This window comes from Rousettus aegyptiacus, unplaced genomic scaffold, assembly GCF_014176215.1.
Source record: "Rousettus aegyptiacus isolate mRouAeg1 unplaced genomic scaffold, mRouAeg1.p scaffold_m13_p_6, whole genome shotgun sequence".
Taxonomy (NCBI): domain Eukaryota; kingdom Metazoa; phylum Chordata; class Mammalia; order Chiroptera; family Pteropodidae; genus Rousettus; species Rousettus aegyptiacus.
Window position 1 is genome coordinate 71,700,746 of NW_023416309.1, and position 21,478 is coordinate 71,722,223.

A 21,478-nucleotide genomic window follows, 5' to 3' on the forward strand; every position below is an offset into this window, starting at 1 on the left:
ATATATGGCTCCAGTTAGTTAAGTTTTTAAAAATTTATCTGCACAATGCTTTGTAGTTTTCAGTATACAGGTCCTGCTTATCTTTTGTCAAATTTATCTCTGTGTTTCATATTTTAAATGCTGCTGTAAATGATATCATTTTATTAATTTCGATTTTTAATTGCTTGCTGTTAATATAAAGAAATGCAATTGATTTTTATATATTGATCTGTATTCTAAAAGCTTGCTAAGTTCACTTAGTAGTTTCAGTAGTATTTCATGTAGATTCCTTGGGATTTTCTATAGATGATCATGTTGTCTGTGAATAACATTTTTACTTGTTCTTTTCCAAACTCTGTATATTTTATTTCTTTGTCTTGCCTTATTATTCTGGGTAAGATCTTCAATACAATACTGAATGGAAGGGAGAAGAGTGAACTTATTATTTTGTTTAAGATTTTAGGGGAAAGCACTTGCTCCTCAATTAATAAGATGTCAGTGGCAATTTTTTAAAGATGCCCTTTTATATTAATTTCCTGTGGCTGCTGTAATAAATTACCACAAATTTGGTGGCTTGAAATAACATGATTTATTGTTTTACGGTTCTGGAGAACAGAAGTCTAAAATCAGTTTCACGAGGCTGAAATTAAAGTGTCAGCTAGCCAGCATTCCTTTTGAAGGCTATTCCTGGGGGCATTAATTCTCTGGCACATTTGGCCTGCCTTCCAACAGACAAAGTGGGCTCCAAGAACCAGAGAACCAGCAAAGAAATGCATGTACTACTGGTAAGAAGCTAGATAGTTGTATACTAAATCAGTTAGGACAAAGGAATATGGATGGGCACCCACAGCACTGCGATAGTTATTTTAATTGCACTCCTTTAGAAAAGTTTCTTAAACTGCCCTCTATATTCAGAACTCTACCAAAACTTGACTACTTTCCTGGAGGCCCCAGAACACCCAGAGAGTTTCCAGCTCACTCAGTTCCTACAGGTGAATCTGAAGTCACTTAGACATCTTTATGAAATGCTTCATAAGCAGTGCGTAATATGCACCCACCAAGGAAACAGGCATTCTCAAACATTGCTGAAGGATGGGAAAAATAATACAACCCCTGGGAGGGGAATTTGGTAATATCTGACAAAATAACACATACATCTACCTTTAATACAGCAATCCCATTTCTAAGTCTTCCAAAAGGTACACCGCCATGAATACAAACCAACATACAAATACAAAGTTATTTAAGGGAGTGTCATTAGTAATAAAAGATTAGAAACAATTTAAATAGCCATAGAAGAGTGACTGAATAAACTATAGCAGATACATAGGGTTGAGAACTATGCAGCCATAAAAGAAAAAAAAGAGAGAGGAATGTTTCTAGTAATTGATATAGAGTGATTTCCAGGATATCTTGTTAAGAGAAAAAAGCAAGATGCAGAATAGGGTATCTAGTATACCGCCTTTTTGTATAAGAAGAATGGGGAAATGACATATTTATATATTTGCTTAGCTTTGCAAAAAGAAATATACAATGTATTATTATAATTTGATAAAAAGTAAAGAAACAGAAAGAAAAGGAGAAAGGATAAACCGAACAACAATAAAAATGATTGTCTGTAGGGAGTAGATAGAAACACCATAGATACAATAATGGGAGTGAGATTTCTCTGAGTACACTTTTTTACACAGCTTTAGCTTTAAAAGCCTGTCAATATTTTATTTATTAAAAAGTAAAATTAAAGGAGAGGCATAAAAAAGTAAGCCCTTAGCACATATAGAAACATGAATAAAATTGTTTATCCAATTAATAACATAGCCATATACAGAAAGCAATTATTTCGAATAATTATGAAGACAGTACTCTGAACATGGCACATAGTCTAGGTATGTAAACAGCTGCAAAGAAATCTGAAACTTTACCAAGTTGGTTTATATTTTTAGTGGCAGTTTTAATATTTCAAGGTTGAAACTCTTTTACATGTACTGTAGGAAATGGTAAATAAATTAATACAAAAATGTTATTAGGAAGCAAAATTTTCACTGTGAGAGCAAAGATACATAATACCAAGCAAAAGAAGATGAGGAAAAATCCTAAATGTTAAATTTGAATTAGAATTATCAATCTGAAGTCTTGATTTTAAAAATATTTTATTCTTTAAGTCTATAAACAAAAATGTCCTAGCACCTAGTAGTAAAGGCAATGCACACACTTAGCACTTAAATCTTGGTTTCTATTACCATTCCTCCACTTAAAGAATTCATAATTCTTTGCAAAAATAGCTGATTTGGGCTTTGAAGAGGGAAAACACAGGATAAGCTTGGATCATCTTCTTGTGCCAGATACTAAGGACGTGCCAACAGACTAGTGGGATTATAACAAAAGGACACAAGAGTCAGTTTGAAGAGTTTTCACTAGCTAAATCTACAAAATGCTGAGAATCAAAAAGGGTAATAAGTATAAGTGAATAAAACAATCTAGAAGTTCATAGTGACACTCAAAAAAGAAAGGAAGAGGTAGGAGTTCTCTCCAGAAGACTGCCAGCTAGTGAATGTAGAAGGTATGATAGAACTTGAATCAATTTAAGCAAGTATCATCAATGAAGATTAAGACACTGATGAAGGTTTGTGAGAGAACACGATAAATGTGCAATACCAAAGTTATCACCTCACCAATTACTGACCAAATACAAAAGGAGAATGGTACTTTTACCATGGACAGACCTGACTTGCTACCTTGACCAAGTGATCAAATGTAACATCATTATAGTGTGACACCTGACATTTCGATCTCCTGGTGTGATTCTGTACAGTGTACACACAGTACATGTGAGGATTAATTTGAATCTTCTAAAGCTTCTAAACCTAACTTCCAGCTTACAGGAAATATAGAAGACGGAGGAGCACATTTAATGACAACCGGAGGAAACAGTCAAACAAACACAGAGAATGCAACATTCTACAGCAAAGTTTTTCTGGTCTCTTTGGAAAGCCGGTGGTGGGGGGTGGCAGGGAGACACAGGAGTGGGAGGACCGTTCTAGATTAAAAGATACTAAAATGATATGAAACGAAATGCAATATGTGAACTTGGATTAGATCCTACTCCAGGGAAGAAAAGCTATACGAATTGGGGAGAATAATTTGGGAAATTTGAATATGAATGAACATTCATTGATATGCTGAAATCACTGTTAACTTTATTTAATTGGAACAATGGTATTGTAGTTATGTGGAATAAATGTCCTTAATCTTTGGAACTACCTGATGAATATTTATAGGTGAAATCTCATGATATCTGCAAATTATTTTCAAATATTTCAGAAAGAGACAGAGAGAAAGCAAATGTGCCAAAACTTTAATACATTTTGAATCTAGATAGTAGATCTATGAGTGCTTATTTTATTATTCTTTTAACTTTTCTGTGTTTGGCTGTTTCAAAATAAAATGTTGGAAAATATCATATATATATATCAATATATATTACATTGAAAATTAAATTTTATTATTGAAATTATATATTAAAATTATATGCATATATATCATTTAAATTCCATACTGAGAATAGAAAGTACTTTCTAAGGGTAAAGAAAATAGCTTGAAGTAAGACAAGATCATTTATTTAAACACTACTAAACACGATTCTATACCAACAAATCTACACATACTTGTTGATGTTTATGTATGTGCACACACACATACACATATGCACACACATACACACATACATAATCTCCTTAAAAAGTACCATTTTTAGCATGCATAAAGACTCCCAACATGTCGTCAGTTGGAAGAACATAACATATTTAGTTTGCCAAAATTCTGAGGGCAAAGATTTACTAACACTAGCCTTTTTTGGGCAAAAGTTCAACCCTCTATTAGAAATACAGGTAAACATGGCCAGAAGATGTGGGGTTTCTTTTAAGTATTTGAATTCTTGGAAATATGGCTATTTGTAGAAGGCAATGTCCTTGTTTTCACTTTTCTGGAGAAAGAAATCTTTAATTCCTGTCTTGGAAAGTGCAGTTTTCATACTTTGTTTTGCTGTGCCTGACTTGGGCCACTACAGACAGAAGCTCAGGGGAAGCAGCAGGCATCTCACACCTGATGGTGAATCCCTCCTTCAGGCCTCACTTCCCAGGAGGAGGCACATTAGAATCACCTGGGGAACTTCAGCACCAGTATTGATGCCTACCTGCCTTCAAAGGCCCATTGGCTCAGAATCTGTGAAACCACTCACTCAGTATTTATTAAGTGTCCACTATATTCAAAGGCTTTTGTGCATCCCAGCACTGGGCCAGAGGGTGGTGGGTATTCAGATATAACTACAATTCTGTCATTGTTCTCAAGCAGCTTAGTCTAAGGAAGAAAGATAAGAAATACAAACAATTTGCCTAAGTCGAGCCATACAATTAGCATGGGTCTGGTGTTCTGAGTAAAGTAAGACAAATTTGAGAGATAAGCTGAATCCAATCCAGCTACAGGTATGATTTTAATACCTCTAAGATGTATGACCTGTTACATCATAAAACTGTATAAGGAACATAGAATTTTGTTAACTAAAACCAAATAATAAAGTTAAAGGAGGTTTGAAAGAATTCCCTGAGGATGCAGAGGATCCGGTGGAAGACTCTTCATGCCTGATGAAAAGGTATAACAAACGTAAGAAAGCCAAGGGCATGCCAGCTCCCACTAGGCTCTGAAGGAAGCAAAGCACAACCAGGGTGGTCAAACAAACAGCAACGTTAAAGAAATTGTACAGAGTATCTGCATAGCCTCAATCTAGATTCTACTATCAACGCCTTACTTGATGTCATCTCATATCTGTCCTTCTATTCATCCCTCAGATAGAGGCTTTTAAAATTATTTGCACAATTTGTATGTAATTGGTATTATTACTTATAGGATATAGCATATTAGAGAATTAGAATTAATATTGTGACTCCAATATGAAACATATCAATAAGTACTTGTCTTTAAGTTTAAAATAAAACCTTAATAAAAACAGTATTGACTTATTTAAGAAAATTTAGGACTCGCCAGGTAAGCTTGATATATTCAATGAACTAGAATTATTTAAGAATTAAAGATTTGCTTATTCTAACAAGTATTTAAGATTTAAAGCATCTGATATCTTAAATGTATTAATGTAGCTTGAACTGTAAAAGGGCATTGAAATAACTGGTTTATGAGTGGCACCGAAAATTAATTGAAGGCCTCTTTGATAGTATTAGAATTTTTATGTAAGTATATGTATATACATATACTTACATAAAAAAACAATTTTTTATTTTTGAAAGTCAAATTAAATATTACATAGTTTTAAAAACAAACCCCAAAAGGCCACTTTAGAAAAGCCAGCCTCAGACACAAGAAAAACACATTGACAAGTGGACTGTGATCATTGCCCTAGGAGTAGACCAGAGGGAGGCCCAAGGAGGGAGAGAATTGTGTTTGTTGGGGACCAGGGACGACATTCTGAGGAGAGAAAATGTAATAATTATAACTATCGCTTGGTTAGCGGGTGCCAGGACGTGAACGAATCATTTCACATCTATTGCTCTACCAAGCCTCGCCACCAAACTCTGCAAAGTTGGCATATTCAACCCCATTTCGTCAATGCTTGGAAAGGAGTTATATGGCTAAGTCACATGGGTAGTATTTCTAGAACTGAACTCCTCACCTCTCCTCATCCCCAAACTTTATTAAAATATCTTTAGTGTCTGATGAGAAAATATTAAAATGACTTAAGAAAATTAAAGAATTTAAAAATCCAACTAAATTATGAAAGACATGAACCACAACTTCGGGCAAGGGGTGAGGTGTGGTTTGCAGTCTCAAATTAGGGCAAAGATTTTGGTAGTGAAAGATTTAGAACCCAGGAAAGACAAGAAGGCAAGGACTCTCCCTGCCTCCACTATCTCGGTGAGGAGCACTCCAAAAATCATGGCCCACACCAACCTGAGATCTCTGTGGCCCTTGACTTTACCATTTCACCCTACTCCCAGTATGTGGTCATAATGTTTCTCTCCTCGAAACCTGTAAATCCAGCCTCCCCTACTGGAGTTCACTCCATATCTGGGCTAAGTTACTGCAGTGGCTTCTGCCTGTTCTTCCTGCCTCTGCTTCCAGCCTGGCCCTATTCCTGACCTTCAAAAGCAATCCTTTCAAAACCTCCTCAGAGTTATGTCCCTACTCAACTGTGCAAAGTCCTTACTCTCTAAGGTGGCATCTCTCAAGACCTCCACGTTGTCTCTACGCCCACTGAGACACAAATTCCTTGAAGGCAGTGTCTATGTCTTATTCACTGTTTATCCCCAGTGGCTAGTGCAAAAATCTATCACACAGTAGGCACTTCGCATCTGACTATCTGAATGAAAGACATCAAGATGTGGCCCTAGATATCTCTCTGATTTCCAAACACATTTTCCTCTGTCCATGCCACTTTTGCACTACACTTTGAAGACACGTAGGTGGGATTTGTACAAACAGGAGATCTTTGCGGAGAGGAGCCATGCCTGAGGGGCCTGCAAAATAAGATCCCAGAAAGAAAAAGCATGGAGAGAAATCCGAAGTGTAGATTTGTTTGTTTGCTCAACAAACATTTGCTGAGCAGCTATGATGATTTGTCACCTTGTCACTGCGCTGGATCCTGGTGACAGAGCAGACATGCCTATATATGGCATGCTGACTAGAGGTCAGGCTCTCTCCAAAGAATTGTGTGTCTATCAACTTTAAATCATCACAGCGAGAACATGAAATAAATACGATTCCCATGGGATGGATGGGAAGCAAGGTCACAGGGAGGGGAAGGGTCCGGTATGAAGAGCTAGGAAGCAAACAATCTGGACAAGAAGTTGGGCCGTCTGGCCTTTAACCTTCACCATGAAACTCCTGTGCTCAATGTGTGTTCCCTCAGGCGCACATGACTCCTGCTACCATTGAGTCTACATTCTAATGAGGGGGCTAGATAACAAATAAGCAAACACACAAGCATGTCAGAGAGTGACAGGTGCTATAAAAGGACTATATCGGGTAGAAGGAGGAGTGATAAAAAGTGACCAAGAAAGCCACTCTTGATGGGTTGGCCATGGAAGACTTCACTTTGCAGGAGACATTAAATGGAAACATTAAAACATGAATGGTAAGAAGGAGAAGCCACAGAAGAATGGGGAGAGGTATACACGCAGAGGGAACAGCATGGGAAAAGGCGAGGACCAAGGATGAAAAGCTGACTTTCCTTAAGGGCTCACATCTCACCCTAGCAGTAGAAAAAATTCAGTGGCTGCCACAGGGAGTACTACTTTGTGTGACCGAGGACCTTCTCTCAGTGAGTGTGGGGCAGACAAGCTGGGGGAAAAGGCTCTTTGTGGGTTCCCTAAAGCCAATCGGCCAGATGGGGGACCTAAGAGGCAGTAGTTTGGGCCCTGAGGTATGTTATCACAGAGCCAAGCAGACTCACGTTTTCTTTGAAGCTGTGGTTCTCAGAACATTCAGAATCATCCTGCCAAATATCCGTGGAGTTCTTCAGTGTCTGCCAAGTACCCCGAGCCAAGCAGTGTCTGTAGGCTCTTCCTGAGTTCTCTGAAAGTAAACATAGCTCTGGGGAAAAGGTCAGAACACACAGCCCACTTTCTGAACACATGGTAAAGCCCTTGTCCTCACCACAAAACTGTGGAAGATCCCAGGGAAAAGGGATTTTCACTTCCCCTTTTAGGGGCTCATTAGCATCCCTAATGTTTACTTGGGAAAGAAAGAAAAACATGGAAGCCTCTACATTTTGTAACAAACCATGATCCACTAATGGCTGCTGTGTTTACCAAAGTCTTTGGTACTAGAACAGTCCCTGGTGACTTAGAGATTAACAGCCTTCCAAGAGGCAGCCCAGCTGGGAGACTGAGGGTCCTGGCACTTGCTCAATGGGTCATCTCTTCCCGATGCTCCAGAGCAGTGCCATGAAAAAGAGAAAGCAGTAGATGAAGCCTGCTTTGACATTTATGAGTTTTGTGGCTTGGGCCCAGCTCTCCCACTCTCTGTGCCTTCCGGTTTCTTTATCAGAGCTGGGGATAATAATGACACTGACCCTCCACAGTTTGGGGAAAGATTAAGTGAAACTATGTGTGTGCAAATGATGGGCAAAGCACTCTATCCATGATGGTGGCCATTGGTGACTCAGTCGCATCTATTCCAGAAACTCTCCTCCAAAAAGATTGTCCTCCTACCTGCATAACAAGGCACTGGACTTACGAATGAGAAATAAAGATTTGTTGAAATGTCCTACTCCTGACTGTGCACATAGTGGGCAAACAGTAACTATTTTCTGAATTTAATTAATGAATCCTCACCTTGTACTTCCACCTGCCTACCTGACAGCTTTGTTAGGATGTCTAATTGACATCTCAAGCAACACATCTTAAACCAAACTCTTCATCTTCTCCTCAAACCTGCTCCACCCACATATTTTCCTGCCTCAGGTGATAGCAAACCTTTTTTTTCAGTTTTCTGGCCCCAAACCTTGGAGTCATCCTTGTTCTCTTTCTCTCTCATACTCTTCATCTGGTCCATCATCCAATCCTGTTGTTTCTACCTTCAAATATATCCAGACACTGCTTTTTCAGCTCCTTCTACCACCCTTACTGGAACCACCATTGTCTCTCACCTGGATTATTGTGACTGTCTCCAATACTCAAGCCTCTTATGGTCTACAGTTAACCGAGCAGTCGGTCACATTATGTCATGCCTCGCCACAAATCATCCAAGGGCTCTCTGAAAACAAGTCGGAGTCCTTACGGCCTCGTACAAAACCCAGAAAGGTCTTCCCTGATGCTCTCTGACCTACTCTCCGATTGCTCCTCTTCTCCCTTCACTCTAGCCACACTGACCTCCTTGCTCTATATAGAACACACCAGACATGCTCCCCAAATATTGCACAATTTGCACTCATTGTCTCCTTCCCTGCTGAACACTCTTCTATTGGCTAAATTCCTTACATCCTTTAAGTTTTCATTAACACATCACTTTGTCATGAAGCCTGATCGTTCAATCTACAATCACAACTCCCTCCTCTCACTCCAACCTTCCCTCCCTCTCCCACCATCTTGTTTAAAGTGTATCATATTCCAATGCACTCTTACTTATTTATAATGTTTCTTGTTTATTGTCTGTCTCTGCTGCGGTAATGTGAGCCCCACGAGGAGAGGAATTTGTTCTGTTTTGGTCACTAATATATTCTAAGCACTTAAAACAGTGCCTGGCATACAGTAGGTGTTCAATAAATATTTGCTGACTAAATGAATGACAATAATGTCACTTGATATTTGTGTTCTCCATACCAGCCATAATTCTCTGTGCTGGGAATGCAAAGATGAAGGAGGCAAACCTCCAAGTCTAGCAGGAGGAGGAGATGTGCAAATAAAAGCATCGTAAGATGTAAATGCTAAGGTGGAATACTGACTACACAGATACATAAGAGGTCTCAGAATGGCAAGAGACCATTGTACTTGTGAGGAGCAGTCTGAGAAATTTTCTAGAGGAATTAAAGTTTCAAGCTCAGTATTAAAGTTGAGTTTATAAACAGAAAGAATGGGCAAAGGCACTGGGTGGGAATGGCTGGGCAGGTGTAGAAGCCTGGGAGTTGTTAATTTGGCTGAAGTGCAGGTGAGAGAAAATGCTACAGAGGTCAGCAGGGCCAGGTGATGGAAGGTCTTGAGCACCATTCAGAGGTGTTGGTGATGCACCAAAATAATTCAATGTGCATTTTTGAAAGCTTTGTGGGGGAGTTGGAAGGAGGCCAGACCTGAGGTGAGGGACCAGTGAGGAGACAGGGGAGCAAAGGCTGAGAGCGATGATGAGCATTGAAGGGATACAGGGGAAGGAGTGCAGGGGTCTTGGCTACCAACCAGACAAGGAGTGAATATGATTGGGGCCAGGTGGAAAGTGAGAATGTTTTCTTCTCTGTTCCTGAGTTCCCACTTCACCTGATGATAAATCTTGACTATTCTACCTCCAATATTTTGTAACTCTTTCCTCTTCTCTCTAACCCATTGCCTCTGCTTAAATCCACACCTTCATCGTCTTTTCCTGGACCACTACAGTAGCTTCCAAACTTGCCTCCCTGATGCTCCTCCATGCCTCATTCCAACAGCCACAGGCTACCAACGTATCCCCCAACACCCCAAATCTTATCACACCCTTCTCATGCCTCAACACCTTCAGAAGCTCCATGTAATCTTTTTCTAAAGAGGAAAGTTTAAAACTTTTAGTATAATATACAATTTTCTGAACAATCAGGCCCCAGCCCCATTCTGTCTTATATGTCATTACAGCCTGTATCCGCCATTCTACGTGCTCTCTTCTCACGTTAAAATGCTCCTTCCTCTAATAATATCTCATGAGAATGCGTCCCCATCCCTTCTTCTCTACTGTCTCTGCATTCTCCTTTCACTGCAGGGACCCATTTGGATTCTAAAGATATAATACATAGAAGGCTGAAAAGAAAAGCAACTTCCCATCTTTTACATTCTAAGAGCTCAGAACCCATTTTTTTTTTTTTAAAAAAGTCTTATCTTCACTTTCTTGTCAGTTTGGATTTTCAATTACTTTTTCCTCTAACATGAAATGGATTATTTATTTTTAGCTCTTAGGAAGGAATAGGTAGTTGGCGGAGCTGGGCAGTGGTGGCCTATTCCATGTGCCCTTGAGGAGTCTGTGGAGACATTTGGGGTCTTAAAGACCTGAAGGAATTCAAGGGGCTCTAACTCAGTCTCGACCTCAGCTTCTATTTATAAAACACCTACTGTGTGGCTGTCTTGGTGCATGCCTTCTCATTTATTTCTCAAGCTGACCTTAAAAGTTTGCTATTATTCACTTTACTTTACAGATAAGAAAATGATAGCTCAGAGGGCTCTGGTAACTTGCCGAAAGTCTGAGGGACAGGATCTAACCTCAAGGCTCCTGATTTTGTGTCCAGTGCTCTTTCCTCCTCACCGAGCTGACCCCTCAGGTCCAGCAAGCTGTCTAGTATCTTCTTTTCCACCTTCCCTTGAACCTCACAACCTCATGTCTCCTGGGCTGATTCCAACTGGATCTCACCAGAGGACCGTTTCCTAAAATATGTCACTATCTCTCCCATTCATGAACGCATTTTCCTTTGAGACTCTCTTATGGCACTAGAGGCCTCAAAAAATTGAAATCAAATTTTAACTGATGTGACCATTTCTTGAGGGCTGAAATTAAATACAAAATATCACCACCATCTTGCCTGTTCAGAAATCCATTCTTACTTTGTTTGGCCTGGAACTTTGTAAATACTTGTATTTCTTGAGAATAATCTTACCTTAGATTTGTCCATGGACTTTGGTCAAAGGCAATAGAGTTCTAACTAGTAATTGTTTCTCTTCTTTACCAGTAAAACAACCAATATACTGAGTCCTAAATGATAGCCACTTCCTTTAAGCAGGATCAAGGCAAAGTGAGTGATTAAACTCTCCATTCAATACTTGTGGGGCTTAAAAACACAGTTGAGTAGAACCTCCTTCCAATGCTATTGCAAGGTAGTTTGGACATTCTTCCTCTTTATCTGACAAGCCAAAATTGTATGAATTTGAGTGTCCCAATCTTTGTCCCCCACCTCTTTCTCTTCTCCATGATGGTAATAATTCTTACCCTCACTGCAGCAAATTCTGTGGAAGCCAGGCCTGGACTCTACCATCTTCAAAGAAAAGAGGACTTTTATATTAATGGAACATCCAGGCACAGAGGAATTGCAGGAAGACAATTGGAAAATCAGAGAGAAGAAACATGTATTACTGACAGCTTAGAAAGAGACCTTTTGTGGGAGAAGAAGCCAAGAAAAACACTTGGTAGGAACACTTTTGCTAACTGCTCTTTGGTTAGTCTACCCAGGAGGGACCAGACTTTAAGGAAACTGTCAAAAATCAATCATATTAAACTTATTACCTTCACGCCACCAAGGTAAGTACGAAGGGCAGGGAACAGAGATATTTCCCGGAGAGGAATGAGGCCAGCACACATACCGATCAAAGGTCCCATTACAAAATATGCCTGTGGAGAGAAGAGGGAGCAAATGAACAGCACTTTTAGAGCACCAAGTCTACTGATGGAGGCACAGGCTCCAGGAGCTCAGGGCCTGCCTTCCTGTCATTGGAGGCTGGAGTGACTTGCACAGGGACCAGCATGGGCATCCCACTCTCCAGATGGGTTCAGGTGAGATACAGTATGGGGAGGACAGGAATGCTTAATCCATCCCCAAGCACTGTGCTTTCATCTACCCAACTTGACCTCTGGCGGTGGCATAGTTAATTGTGTTAATGTGCTTGTCACACCAATTTTGATTTACTTTACAGGAACTGAACTTTCACAGAAACTCAGGGTTAGGGGAACACTTGGAGGTTCAATAAGTGCCTTATGTGCTATAATTAACTAAATAATTGTCAAACCATCAATTAGATCCTGGAACAACTTTAGTGTGAAATGTGCAAAATGACTAGTGGATATAAAAGTATCTGTAGAATTGAGGTTCTCAGTCACATGTACCTCACACAAGTACTACCAAGTAATATTTCTCCATTTGAATACTAATCCAATGATTATTATGAAATATATGGGCAATATCTAGATCAGGGAATGATGTACACACTAGTGCTTAGTGAAGAGAAACTATAAACGTAAGTCCCAGCTTTATAGGCCTCTCAGAATTAAATGAAGAGGTTTCAGGCTGGATCCCAAATGTCCATATGGCAGGCTCCTCACTACTGGGAACCAATCATCATTCTCCACTATCTGCTCCCTATTAGATAAGAACTCAGAGTGAACAGGTTACTTTCATTAGGACCCTACAAATGCAGACCTACTAGGTAACATACTGGCTTGGGACACCTTGTAGACCTGGCTGCCGGGGGTCAGCACCCAGTTGGTCTGTGTGAGGCTGTGCTCACCTAGTTCCAGATAATGAAGACTGGCCTACTTTGACCTTAAAAGGCAGGATTCCCCAAAATGGGAGATAGTTCTTGTAACAGACCAAGCCTTGATTGCTGCCTGCCTGGGCTGAAGGAATAATTACAGGAAGAAGAGTATGGCTTGAAAACTGTCACTGCTTTGGGGCCAGGAAAATAAGGAGAGAGTTTATACTGTCCTGTCAACCTCCAGGCTCCTGAATAAAGTGACCTAAAAGAAGCAGGGAGAACAAGGAGGGGGCAGTTTTCATCCACAGTCCCCAGTGCTCAGAGGCAATGAGTTAAAGCTCCATATTCTTCTTTAATTTTTTTAAAAAGGGTCCGGATGCACCCAAAGAGTTAACATGTGGGTAGGAGAGGCCATACAAATTTGCTAGAATGCTCTAAACTTAGTGTAGACCTTGGTAAATGTTATGACTCAGCTTCAGTTAACATCATGGGAAACTGAGAACCACACCAACCTCTCACTTCTCTGCATCCGCCCAGCTCACCACGCACTCAATAGATTCCAGGTTAATCTACGACAATTGTTCATGTCATATGACTAGGTGGTGAGTGTGCTGTGACAGATGGCTTTAACCAAAGATGACTACATGTACATGTATCCCATCTCACAAGCTCTTTTACAATGAAGGGGTCTATCTTACCCTGCTCTTGACCTACGTAGGCCTTTGTAACTGTTTGGCTCAAATGAACATGGCAGAAGTGACTACTGAGGCTAGGTCATAAAAGGGAACCTCGCATCTAGTCATGCTTGCCCTTGGAACTCAGCCAGGGTGCTGGGAGGAAGCCTGGACCACATGAAGAGGCCATGTGGAAGTTTTTTGGGCAATAGTCCCAGCTCAACTCTCAGCTGAGAGCCAGAATCAACCAGCAGACATAAGTGTAAACAGCCCTTCAGGTGATTTCATTTCACAGCCTTTGAGTCTTCCAACTAAACTCTAAACATTGTAGAACAGAGACAAGCCATCCCTGATGTGCTCTGTCTGAATTCCTGACCCACAGAAACCGTGAGAAATAATAAATAATTACTATTGTTTTGAGCCATTAAGCCTGGGGCTATTTTTTACACAGCCGTAGACAGCTAATATAGGTGCTTACCAGAAGGTTCCTTGAGTAAATCTCTTAGGCACTTCTCTTTGTACTGAGCCCACTTCCGAGTTGTCTCTTCAAGGAGAGATCCTGTAACCTGAGCAGAAAAAAAACTATGTTGGCCCCAAGTTAGCTGCAAGCACAGAGGTGGCCTTGTTAATCATCTCATATCATCATTCTCAAACTTTTTAACTGAAGTGTCCATGATGGCCTCCACCAAAAAAACAGAATTTCTTTGGCATCTTATGTTCTATTTAAAAGACACATATAGATTTTTCATTTACTCTATAATTTAATCGTATTGATTTTAATGTAAATATGAAAGTTCTTCTTTTTTTTTTACAAAAAAAAGGGAGGTTGACATTTCAAGAGGATTCAATATGCTTATCCTGAAGTTTCACACTCAAACAGATGAATGGCTGTGTGCTTTTAAGACCACGCCAATCTCAAAGAGGAGCAGCACATGAAGAGGGCTCAGTCATGTGTCAGAGAAGGTCCAGAGGAGTTGCAGGAGCATGCACCGTCTCGCCCAGGTGGCTGTGGGTCAGAGTCGAAGATATTCAGCAGACAGATGTTCTGCTATTGCACTAAGGCTTTGGGATTTTTTTCTTTCTGACATTAACTATGTCATCCCATAGAACCTTGGGTATACAGCACATACTTTTTGGACTTTCCAGATAATAGAGTTGTCTGACAACTTCTAATTGTATATCTAATACCACTTTTTTTGGCTTTAAAGGGACTTTTTTTTCCTTCAATTGACTCATCTGTATTGAGCACCTATAGTGTGCCAGGCTTTGCATTAGGGAGGAATTGAAGGGGATACAAAAATGAGCAAGACACATTCTCTTCCCTAAAGGACTTTAAATCTGCTAAAAATAAGGCAATTACAATTGATCCTTAAACAATGTGGGAGTTAGGGATGCTGATACCTTCCTACAGTCAAAAATCCACATATAACTTTTGACTCCCCCAAAACTTAGCTATCCTCCAGCATATATGAAGGATTGGTTTCAGGACACCCTGCAGATACCAAACTGTAGATGTTAAAGTCCTCTATGTCAACCTGCATAGATCAATGCATGCAGTTGGCCCATATGCGGATGCCGACTATGAATCAAAACAATACAAGTATTTATTGAAAAAAAAATTTACGTGTACATGGATTTACGCAGTTCAAATTCACGTTGTTCAAGGGTCAATTGTATATAATTGGCTGGTAAACAAAGTCAAGTGACATTCTTACCCTATCATTCTCTGCTTCCAAACAGGCTCTTCCCCTAGTATGGGCACCAATGTCCTCTTAGTCACAAAGTAGAAAACAGGAGTTAACCTCGACACCTCTCCCTCAACCCTACATCTATCTAAGCGCCAGATTCTGTCCTCCTAAATTTCACTCCTGTCCAGCTTTGCCTCTCATTTCCTCCACCTCTGGCCTGGTGCCACCAATCTCCTCTATACTGTTTCATAGTGGTAAGTCCACAGGGCAAACCGAGCACAGGGCTCCTCTGCTTAAGCCTTCTTCCTATGGTCTTGTCAACTCAATATTTAATATCTCAACCACCCCATCCCAAGACTCTCAACCTCACTTGTGCTTGTTCATGACTTCACATCCTTGCACTTCCCACTGATACTCCCTTCCACCCCACATCTTCACCTGGTTCATTCTCTTTTCATATCTTAAGGCTCAAGCCTAATGACCCCTGTCATACTGGACCACTTCTCTCACTGAAATCTCGAGCTAGTAACCCTTCTCCTCAGTGCCCTGTGACACTACACGCAACTTATTCTTAAGGCCCATCACATTGTACTGTCTTCAGTGGATCACCTGTCCATCTCCCTCATTACCCTATACCTTCCTCAGGGCCTGAGACAGGCCTTTCATCTGAATACTGGCTCCTAGCACAGGGTCAAATTTATTGTCCCCATTCTCCCTCATTTTCCAGCTAAAACAAAAACAAAAACAAAAACAAAACACAGGCACAGTTGTGGGTAGAGTGGGAGAAAGGGGACATGAACACGAGAGAAGTTAAATATGGGATCTGGGCTAATTTGTCTCTTCTCATAAGGAGTAGCAAACTCAAATACTTTCTTGGGCCAGGTAGATAACCTGAAAGAATGAAGTAGGACAGATATAACAACAGAGTGTGGAGGAGCCTATTGTAAATTAGGGAGATGCTCCACTGGAAGGTATTCAAACACACACACACACACACACACACACACACACGGGGGGGGGGGGGACAAAAGCAAAACAAAACAGAGAAACAAAATCTATGAACTTAATGGGTAGTCTGAGTAATTAGTCCAATCTACTCTCCCCAATACTATCCTCCCCAATACTATCGCATTTACGATGGGGTCTGTGAGTATTTCCTCTGCATTTTTTCCCAAAGAATTACACAGTCAACTTTTTGAAGAAAAATTAGTATGGTCATCATTAGACTAGAGGGTCCCAAACTTTCTCAATACATGGTGACTATAGTGTCTCAATAATTATTCCCCAGCAATCCTAAGCCAAAAGAAATATCTAGAATCCCATTTATTCACTAGGCAGGTCCAAACAACTTAATAAGAATTTACGTTCTTATTAAGCGTCTATGTTCTAACAACTTAGCACCTACTGAAGATTGCACAACTTCTCCAACCTATGACTCATATTGGATGCCACCACCATTGTTCTCCATTGATTTTTGTTTGGTACTTGATTCTTATCATGACAAGTGCAGAAAATCCAGCTTTGCAAAAATACAACATCATTGAAAGGAATGAAATATGACATAATGTTGAAACTGTGAACTACCTTGAGCTAGTAATTTGCATGCCATCTGGCAGATGTCATGGATTGCTGCTTCCCTAGGCAAATTAAAATATCTTACAACACCCCTGTGATTTCACAGCAGTGTCCTGGGGCACTTTAGCACACCACTTGGGAACCACGGGATTAACTGGTAAATAATAATGATGATGATGATGATGACAAAATAATTGACATTTATCCTTTGGTTTCAGTTTCCAATGGGTTTTAAATCTCCATTAATAATATATCTCTCTGAGTTGTGGCCCAAGAGGCACAATGCAAGCTTATTAACACATTAGGATGTTTAAAGAAATAAATATTATAATGAGACCATAAATGATTCTATTGTTTTTAGAAATTCAACAGATAAGTTGACAAACGAATTACAAGCTTCCAGAATCCTCCAAATCACAAAAGTAAGACCCTTTCTTGGATAAAGTGCTGTGTTTGTGCTTGGGTACCTCACTAAGGCACTTTCCTGGCTGAGGAAGAGACAATAGAATTCATCGTACATGTGAGCTGTCCCTGCACTAACATTCTCCTATCTCCCTGCTCTTTGGCATGACTAATGGCCATGGTCAAAAGCAAAAATTAAAAACAAACAAACAAACAAACAAAGCAATACTGAATTTGGTTAGTCTACGAGAGCCAGACAAACTCAGACACTTTTTCCAGACAATTGTCCTAAAGACACCAAAAACTCAGGAGGCAAATCCAAGTCTGAACACAGCCAGACAAACACAGTACTGAGGAAAGGAGATACATGAGTGAGTGTTTTCTAACTGAAAACGTCCAGTGCAATCTTGATTCTTTTTTCCCTTGCTTAGGTAACCAGCATCAATGACTAACTTGGCTGCGAAGGAATTAAGGAAAAGAGGGAAAAAAAGCCTCTGTTGACTTGCTTTAAATAAATCTTCTAATGTTATTTGTTACAGAAGGAATACACTTCAGTGTAAATAAAATTTAAATTACAGATAATTAAAAAGGGGAGAAGATGAAATCACAATCTTATTACTCAAAAATTACCATCTTCTTCCAGACTTCTCTCTGTAGCCTTTTTCTTTCTTTTATTTTTTATTTTAAGCAAAATGGAAATCATATTTTCTTAGCCTCTTTTTCACTAGAAACACTTTTAACAGCTATATAATTTTCTATGGATGAACGTGATATTATTTATTTTTAAATCCCCTAGTTTTGGAAATTTATGTTGTTTTAGATGTTTGATCATATAAATGACGTCGTAATGAAAATATTTATAAATATTTGAGAAAATCTTGATGAGGAGAAATTAATTCTTTAAACTGGAATTTCTAGTTTATACATAGAATATACATTTTTCAAGGTTTGATAACATACTGCCAAACATTTATCCTCGCCAATAATTTTTTAATTTAAAAATATACACCTTTTACAGGCTCAATAGCAATGTATGAAAGAGCCAGAAATTCACTTCTCGAACAGCCTTAGAGACTATATGTTTTTTAATGCTAAAGCAACTCCTAATTAAATGAGTTGGGCGGGAGCGGACGAGGGGGAGGGGCGGGGCGAGTGAGGCGATAGCATTATTTTTCTACTTGAATTTAGAAACAAAACTATCCCTGAGAATTTCTCATTTAGTGAATTTTATGAAGACTTCCTGCCAGAAAACATGCCACAGTCATTTATAATCCACGCAGGGAAAGCGTCTATGAGCAAAATTCATCATGAAAGTCTACACAAAACCTTGTAATATAAACATTGGGAAAAAGAATATGGGATTCAAGACAGAACCAAGAGGAGGGTCATCAGGATTATAGACACACACTGCAGGACAGACAGAGCAAAGAGGTTCTGAAAACAGACTGGGTGGCAGCAGGGGGAAGGCATGCTAACAAGCACATTATTGATTACGAAAATGCCAGAACAAAAGGGCCAAGGCGTGGCCTTGCCAGAGTCATAAGCTAGCCCGAGGCACTGCAGATTCTTCTGTTTTAACATATAAATATTCACGTGTCAACAGCTTCTAAGGAATGCTGGGGAAGAAAGAATATGGTCCCTCAAATATCCTGCAGAGACACAATGGCTCCACTGCTCACGAGCTACATGATTGCCGGTGATCATTTAACGCCTGTAAATCTTAATTTCCCTACTTGTAAAATGGATTCAGTAACAATTCTTTTCTCAGAGGCTTGTAGTGGGGTTTAAGCAAGTTAATTTATGATAAAATGCAAAGTGCAACGGCAGTGCATGTGCCTAAAAAACCCTCAATACATGGTTGTGGATAGAAGGTGAACAAAACTAGACAATTAGCTGAATATATTCAGTTTAAATATGAGATAGAAAATTAAAGAAGAATGAGAGTCCTGTGTCAACATTCCCAGCAACGGGCCTGACACTATCCAGTTACGTCCTGGGGTAGGAGGCAGGCCAGGGCCACCTGCCCCTCAGAAATGTACTAGTCACTCATCAGGAGGCTGCCACCATAGCAAGGATTCCCTGAAATCATTGGACTCACATCTACAACCTGCTATGAGGGCTCGAAGGCAGCCTCTGAGAGAATTTGGATGCAGAACATTTGTTAGAGGTTTTCTGCCTATTTGGTTCCAGGCTAGTGCCAAAGCTAGCGCCAAAGAAAGGCTGATAATGTGAATACTTATGAACTCTGGCACCCCAATTCTGAGGCTATAATGAGGACTAACTCTGCCTTTGGACCAAAGGAAGTAGAGAACATTCTTCAAGGCACTTTCTTTACTCAGATGAATGGAGCTGGGGTTCCTTCACATCATTGCCCAGTATAAAACCTATGGAAACTTGAAAATGGAAGGAGCAAAGGTAAGAATAAGACAACCTACCAGATGCCCAACTAAAGAGAATGGTTACATACACTAGAATACACTCTTGAAGCCCTTAAACCTCCTGCTGTGGAGCTACATTTACTGATGTAGAAAAGTGTTCAGCCTCTCTGAGACTCAGTTTATTCATCTGTAAAATGAGATTAACGGGAGACCTCCTCTCACAGGGTTACTGAGAGCATGAAATGAGATCATTAAATGGTAATATATTTATATATATTTAAATAAAAGCTGGAAGCATGAGCCGCAAAATGTGGACGAAAGTGATCACTGAGTGGTCGCACTACGGTGGGTTTATATGTATACTTCTTTGGATTTTATAAGTTAACTTTTTTAAACAATGAGCATCCTAAATTTTTAGAATAAGTAGGAAGAAAGGAAGAAAAGAAGGAAGGAAGGAAAGAGAAAGGACGAAAGTCGGGAGAAAGGAAAGAATAAAAAGAACTATCCACTCAGCCTAAATACTTAAACGTGGGAAAATGACAAAAGCAGACAGGAGATATATGCAATAATTTTAAATGCTATTTACAGAGTTCATGCTGACATGGGAAAATGCTTATAATATGATGTAAAGGGGAAACCAGAATACAAAAGGTTTTATGCATCATCATTTCAGCTATGTAGAAAAATGCAGAGAAAAAGGATTTGAGAAAGATATGCCAATACATTAACAGTGATTACTTCTGAATGCCAGGATTATAGATGACCATTACTGACTTAATACTGTTTTATATTTTCCAAATTGCCTGTAAGAGGCCTAAATCGCTTCTATATCAGAAAATATGTACAATTGAAAATAACAATAATAATAACAACAACAATAATAATAAAACTGTTCTTACTTGCTTGATGGAAACCAGAAGCAGCAGAGCAAGGAAGGGCCTCCTCGCAGGGGACGGGAGAGAGCACTTACTGCGGGAGGGGGAAGGACTGGCCTCCCAGGCAGCAGGGAGAAGGGTGGGCAGCGCCTGGACCCCAGGCAACAGCCTCACGTTCCTTCTCCCAGGCCCTGCCCGGCTCGGTTCCAGCCTCATCTTCCTCGCTGTACTTTCACAAGTGCGGGCACATTTGTCTACCAGTCCAAGATGTACCACAGGCAGCCTCCTCTTGCATTCCTCTTATACAGCGAGGAAATGTTTGCACAAATCCTCTCCACACTGCGCCAAGAGCGTCTGGACCAGTCTAGACCAATCTACTGAATCTCCAAAGTTTCTCATCAACAGTGGCTCAGCCCCCACCCTGACCCCCCCCACAAAGGCAAGGAGATTTTTCCCAGACCTCCCCCAAGTCAGCTGTGTTTCCTGGGACGTCCTCAGCAGAAGCCAAGAAGAAAAAGCAAGGCAATCAGTAGGTTCCACCCCTGAGGCCCGGCTCAAGACACAAGACTAGGCTGTGACAGACTCGGCTTCCAGCCGCGGAGGAACAGCTGACTCGAGAGATTGGGCCTCAAGCTAGTTCTGAGGTGGGTGTCTTCATGAGGTGAGGCATTTCTTCTAAGGCATTAAGATTGTCCACCCGGGCTGAGCCCAGCCATCAAGGTTGTCCAGGCCTCCTCTGGGCCCTGTTTACGTCAAGACATCAAGAGAAACGGTTGCCCAGCCCAGGAGAGAACAGCTCCTGACCCAGCGTCTGAAGTAAAAGCCCAGTCAGTGACTCGAGCTCTGTCTACATAATAGCAAAATGACATGCTGAAAAGTCAAACATACATTCCTCTTCATTGCCCACTTGTTCCGAACCTGTCGTTCAGCCCAGCTGGCAGATTCTTTTATGGAATTCATTATCCAGCACTTACTACCGTATTTGTA

At 40.3% G+C, this 21,478-nt stretch overlaps 1 protein-coding gene across 2 annotated transcripts in view; it reads right to left on the bottom strand.

Moving 5' to 3' along the window:
• GLP2R (glucagon like peptide 2 receptor) overlaps positions 1-20,707 on the bottom strand; it is a 53,391-nt gene extending 32,684 nt beyond the window's left edge. For both annotated transcript variants that reach the window (XM_036223673.1, XM_036223674.1), the window contains exons 1-4: positions 20,516-20,707; positions 14,052-14,139; positions 11,935-12,039; positions 7,439-7,560 (exon numbers count right to left, since the gene is read on the bottom strand). In XM_036223673.1, the coding sequence (XP_036079566.1) occupies positions 7,439-7,560; positions 11,935-12,039; positions 14,052-14,139; positions 20,516-20,707 (507 nt within the window). The remainder of the gene's footprint in view (positions 1-7,438; positions 7,561-11,934; positions 12,040-14,051; positions 14,140-20,515) is intronic.
• Between the last annotated feature and the right edge of the window lie 771 nt (positions 20,708-21,478).